The sequence below is a fragment of the Haliotis cracherodii genome, unplaced genomic scaffold, assembly GCF_022045235.1.
Source record: "Haliotis cracherodii isolate W230 unplaced genomic scaffold, xgHalCrac1.p SCAF_3, whole genome shotgun sequence".
Taxonomy (NCBI): Eukaryota; Metazoa; Mollusca; class Gastropoda; order Lepetellida; family Haliotidae; genus Haliotis; species Haliotis cracherodii.
Genome location: NW_027266286.1, coordinates 61,445,763 through 61,451,711, shown reverse-complemented (window position 1 = coordinate 61,451,711; position 5,949 = coordinate 61,445,763). Strand labels below are relative to the sequence as shown.

The window sequence follows — 5,949 nt, the reverse complement described above, 5'->3', positions numbered from 1 at the left end:
AGACACTGAGGGTGACAGCAAGAAGCATCTTTTAACGTCTTTTGGTATGACGCCATTGGGATTGTTGACATGCATCAACCAAGTCAGCGAGACTGACCACCCGATCCCGTTAGTCGCCTCTTACGACAAGCATAGTCGCCTTTTACAGCAAGCATGGGTTGCTGAAGACCTATTCTACTCCGGATCTTCACGGGTCTTAAAACACAATGATACCCATGGATCCCATACATCGGAGAGACGCGGCACTTTGAGCACTGGGATGATACAAATGATGTAAATAAGCGTACAGTGAAACACCCTTAATCCGAAAACATCGCCTTTCGTGCGGTTACTGCAGTGACGTCGAGATATCTTCACAAAGAATATTACTATATTGCAATGAATCGATAACCCGAACAGTTTGTGAATGGTACGATTTGAAACGGTGTTTCGCAGTATATGTTTCAAATGTTACACATGTATCTGTCCTGCATGCGGCTCCAACGATTTTATTGTAAATGTTTGTTTGTTTGACGCTGTACTCCAATACTCCATCAGTATGACGGCGGCTTGTAAATAATCGGGCCTAGACAAGACAATACAGTGAGTGATATTGTGAGCACCAAGTCATCAACCAAGTCACCATTTCTGAACACCCGAACCATTAATTCGCCTCTTGTGACCAGCGTAAACTACTGGAGGACCTCATCTAACCTAGACTCCCTCCAGTCTTGACTGTGATTATATTGTATAACTGCATTGTATTGCGAGAACATAACATATCAAACATTGGTTATTGATCACTTGTTTTATTTCAGTGCTGCTTTTTCCATTTTTAGGCAACTAAAGCAGGGTAGGATATCCCTTCTTCACCTCAATGTTGTTGAGAGGAAACAGCTCGGCTTTCGTGTGTTTCGTAACCTTGATGGCATGGCTGGGGATGAGAACTGCCTCTGGTTTGTTGACCTTGATTTTTGACAGCGGAATCAGTGCAGCTTCCGGTTTGTTGACCTTGATGTTTGACAACGGTACCAGTTGAGCCCTAGGACCAACAGGGATGTTTGACAGAGGCGTCAATTGAGCTCTGGGACCAACAGGGATGTTTGACAGCGGAATCAGGGCAGGTTCGGGTTTGTTGACCTTGACGTTTGACAGCGGAAACAGCTGAGCCCTAGGACCAACAGGGATGTTTGACAGCGGAAACAGCTCAGCCCTAGGACCAACAGGGATGTTTGACAGCGGAAACAGCTCAGCCCTAGGACCAACAGGGATGTTTGACAGCGGAAACAGCTCAGCCCTAGGACCAACAGGAATGTCTGACAGCGGAATCAGGGCCGGTTCAGGTTTGTTGATTTTGATGTTTGACAGAGGAAACAGTTGAGCCCTCGGACCAACAGGAATATAGGACATGGGGAACAGTTGAGCCATCTGTTTCTTGACCTCAATGTTTGATAGCGGGAACAAAGCAGCTTCGGGTTTGTTGACCTTGATGTTTGACAGTGGAACCAGTTGAGCCCTAGGTGCACCAGCCTTGATGTAACTCAGTGGGAAGAGCTGAGCCGTCTCTCTCGGGTGCATTGGGATAGGGATGTAAGACCTTGGAATCAGCCTAGCTCTCATGTAAGGGGATCCTGGACACAGAAACAGAAGACAATCATATAGACAGGTTTATGACAGTGTATCAATGTATAAACAATTTATAGATCATCATTCAAATGTCTACCTCATTCATTCAATGGAGAATACGTTTGAGTCTTGTTTTACGCCGCTTTCGGCAATATTCCAGCTCTTAAAACTGAGACCTGGGCGATGATGCAGACGTCCCCATCGCCCCGAGTATAAGGAGAGCCTTTATGAGTGAGATATTACACTACCAAACACTACAGTCCTGTACGGCGTTAACCCTAGCAACACCAGCAGTATCTGCAATATTATGTTTAACAGATCCATATGTACATCGTTGTGCTACCAGTTGTGATGACACATAAGCCACAAAATCATTTCGATAACCATAAGAAATCCCTGCTGAAAGCAGAGTCGATTGTACGATTCCTGTTATACCACAAATATATTCTGCTCCACCGACCGGTGGCAACCCACACAAACACATGCAAAGGCATGTCAATTTTTCACCAAACAAATACGGTAACATATGGTATAAGACAAAATAGAGAATTGCATTGGACATAATTTTTGTCCCTGGAGCGTGTAACATTTGGAAATGTTATACGCATAAAAAATCAATATTATATGTATGTAGATTATGTTCTTTCAAACACATAGTTCATGACTTGCCTACGGAAGCCTTTTACAGCCATTCGTTTTTTTTGTGTTTTTTTGTTGTTGCAATTTCAAGATACTAATTTGAAATTTCAAGATACATAAGTTGAAATTTCAAAATGTTTCGTTGAAATTTCAAGATATATAAGTTGAAACATAACAGTTAGGATCTTGAAATTTCAAGAAAAAAACAAAATACAAATGCCCCCAAAAGATTTCCGTACTTACCCCCGGCAAGGGCGATTACAAGAGCTGCGACGACGAGCAACATCGTGTTTGTCTCTGGTGAGTGACGACGACTGTGCGACAAGACTCTCTTCCCTTTATAGGCTGTCTGGGACACGTCATCTGCGCAGATGGAGATTGTACAAGCATCAAGTACCATCGTCACATTGGGGCCATAAATCACATTCTCTTCCAACTGTAAACATCGTTGCGTTTCTAACTAAATTGTACACGTAACTCCGTTTTTAGTTGTCAGAGGTTCATAAAAGTCTTTCATAATCGTCCTTCCGATCACATTAAAATCAAAAGTTTGCTAAAATCGATTAAATATTTCCCATTTTGAATGTTCCAGAAGTCGTCTGCTGTCAATTCGTAAAACGTCTTTACCTCCACGTCATGGGAGAGTGTACAGGTGTTCACTTCAGCCTCGCTCAAGTTTAATGTAGCTAATGCCCAGAGTGGTTTTGAGGGCCTTCAGTGTCATAATGCTTAATAGGGCGAAAGGGCATGATCAATGATTCATATCCGGGAAGGGAGGTCACTCTAATTTCAATCGGGAGCTATCTCCGTTGTTTTCGTATTTACGAAAATGGCGTCAGTCACGTTGTACGTTGTGTTGGTCCAACTACTAATCTTATCCCTAAGGTAACCCGTATTCGTAATTAAATGTTTGAATACATTAGATCTATGTATTTATTATTCCATCAGTATCTTGCAGAAACGATGATTGCAAATGAAATCAATAACTCGTGAATATTAGCTTTCCCCAAATGTGGGCCTACTTTCTGAATTTTCTGAATTTTCTGAATAGAAATGGCTGCAGACGGGTCCACGTTTCATAAAGTCCATAGTTGTTATATGTTGAGTGTAATATGTACATCTTCTAAGGTTGGTTGAGTGCTTCTACCCATTTTCTAAAATGTCGACCCACTTTTCCCATGCCATATATGGTGATCCAAACAAATGGGCCCATATTTGAATAAGCATACTGCAAAGCTTCATTGAGTAGACTTAGTTATAACCATTTTCTAAAAGATCGGCCCACGTCTCCCGTCACATACAGACCTAGTGATAGAAACAGGTGGGCCTACATTTGTAAGTCGCTAGGCTTCATTGGGTTGACTACATCATATAGTGGGCTCGCATTCGTATTTGTTTTATGTATATGCAGCAAAATATATACTCAACAACAAAAGTTCCTGTGACACAAATATTTTAGTGTATTTTTCAAACAAGTAAAGTTTGGTTTTCAATATTGTAGTACATGTATGGAATCAAGTCACAAAAACGCAACTGCTACAGAAAAGCATGCATCCATGTAAAAGTTGACTTTTATGCAAGCCCCATGCATTTCACAACCCAAGAATGGGCATTAAAACATGTGCGTTAACGGGATTCCATGCTGACAACAACCACTCAGAAAAACAACAGAATTACGCAATTACGAATAGCCACGCCTGTCCGAAAATAAGCGTCTGCGAGCCATCGGTATGCTTGAAGCAGGATCGAGTCAACGTGATGTTGCAAGACAATTTAACGTCCACAGAAACACCATTTGGTGTTTATGGCAACGTTGGCAACAGACGAATGCAGTCAGAGACCATCCCTGGCCTTCGATGAATATCTTCACAAACCGTACGTCGCCGCCTCAGATGTGTAGGGATTGTCGCCAGAAGACCCGCCAGAGGTCCCATTTTGACAGGAAACCACCGTCAAGCACGTCTACAGTGGTGCAGACAGCGTCCACGCTGGACGGGCATGCAGTGGGGACAAGTTCTATTCACTGACGAGTCTCGTTTTCATCTCAGCCACAGCGATGGAGGGATTCGAGTGTACCGACGTCGAGGTGAACGTTACGTCAATCATTGTGTCACGGAAGAAGATTGCTTCGGGGGCGGCTGCGTTATGGCATGGGGTGGGATTACAGCAAGACAGAGGACCCGTTTGATAGTGGTAGAGGGAAATCTCAATGGACATCGCTACTGCGAAGAGATCATCGGCCCTGTTCTACCGTTTTTGCGTCGTCATGGCCCAGGCATTACCTTTCAACATGACAACGCCCGGCCTCATATTGCTCGACGGGTTCAGGAATCTCTTCAACAAAACAACGTGAATGTCATTCCCTGGCCGGCTCGCTCCCCTGATCTCTCACCAATCGAGCACATGTGGGATGAGATGGATCAGCGCCAACCACGTGTTCCACAGACACTCCAGGAACTTCGAAACATGCTCCAGCAGATATGGACAGATATCCCTCATGACTTTGTGCGACGCCTGGTCCATTCATGAGACGCAGATGTGTTGCTTGCATCGCAACCAGAGGTGGACACACTCGCTATTGATTTGTAAATTGACATTTTGGCATGTTCATGCATTTTCTGTATGTCAGTCAAGTCAGTATGGCAAGTGAAAACATTTGAACACTTACAGGAGTCTTTTATCTGTTGCAAATCGTATTCATCTTATTAATCTTATCTTATTCAATCTCATAGGAACTTTTGTTGTTCAGTATAGTATTCTCATTTTGTTATATCGATTGGAAATGTCTTTATAAATTATATACATGTAGTGTGACCTTACCTCCACAATAGGTACACAGAGTCTATGAAGTTTGAGTAACATCATCACTCTGGTTCCATAACAGACTTTTTCGCAAGAAACTTACTTCTAACTAAATTTGCCGAGAGGCAATAACACTGAATCTGGGTTTTATTCCAATATAACGCAGCAATTTAATAATAAATGTCGGTTGCGATATGAACCTGAAAATTATGTCTACACTTAAATATAAAACTCGGATATGATACCACCCCCTGAAACTTTTCCGGGAATATTAATGACTCCACGACCCAGTTTTGCGATGTGGGCCCTCCTCGAACTTTCCATTAGGCAAGTAAAGGTGTCTCCCTTCTCAAACCACCTATAATAGGTGAGGTAAGGTGAAATGGGAGATAACGTCGCGTCCAAGATTATTGCACTACTGCATATTATAGCGACATACATGCACGTGTATGTGTGTGGCTGCTTGTACTAGTCTGGACTGGGGCGATTGGGTAGCCTAGTGGTTAAAGCGTTCGCTCGTCACGCCGAAGACCCGGGTTCGATTCCCGACATGGGTACAATGTGTGAAGCCCATTTCTGGTGTCCCCCGCCGTGATATTGCTGGAATATTGCTAAAAGCGGCGTAAAACCATACTCACTTACTCACTCACTAGTCCGGACTGATGCCGATTTATAGTGCTAGCTCACTGAGATACCATGCCGCAGTTTAACATGAATACCCCACTCAGACACAGTATACTGACTCCGAGCCGACCAGTCCTTGTTTTAGCCCCTTAATGTCGAGCGCCAGACAGGGTAACAACAAGTACCATCTTTTAACTTCTTTTGGTATGACGCGGTCGGGGATCGAACCCCGGACCTTCCGCTCTCCGGGCGGACGCACTACCATTAGACCAAGGAGGC

The 5,949-nt window shown here is 43.5% G+C and overlaps 1 protein-coding gene across 1 annotated transcript; it reads right to left on the bottom strand.

Moving 5' to 3' along the window:
- Positions 1-808: 808 nt before the first annotated feature.
- Positions 809-2,530, bottom strand: LOC139475959 (uncharacterized). The gene is made up of 2 exons (XM_071259178.1): positions 2,488-2,530; positions 809-1,610 (listed from the first exon to the last, which is right to left on the bottom strand). The coding sequence occupies exons 1-2, from the start codon at positions 2,528-2,530 to the stop codon at positions 823-825; spliced, it is 831 nt and encodes a 276-aa protein (XP_071115279.1). The 3' UTR covers positions 809-822.
- Positions 2,531-5,949: the final 3,419 nt, after the last annotated feature.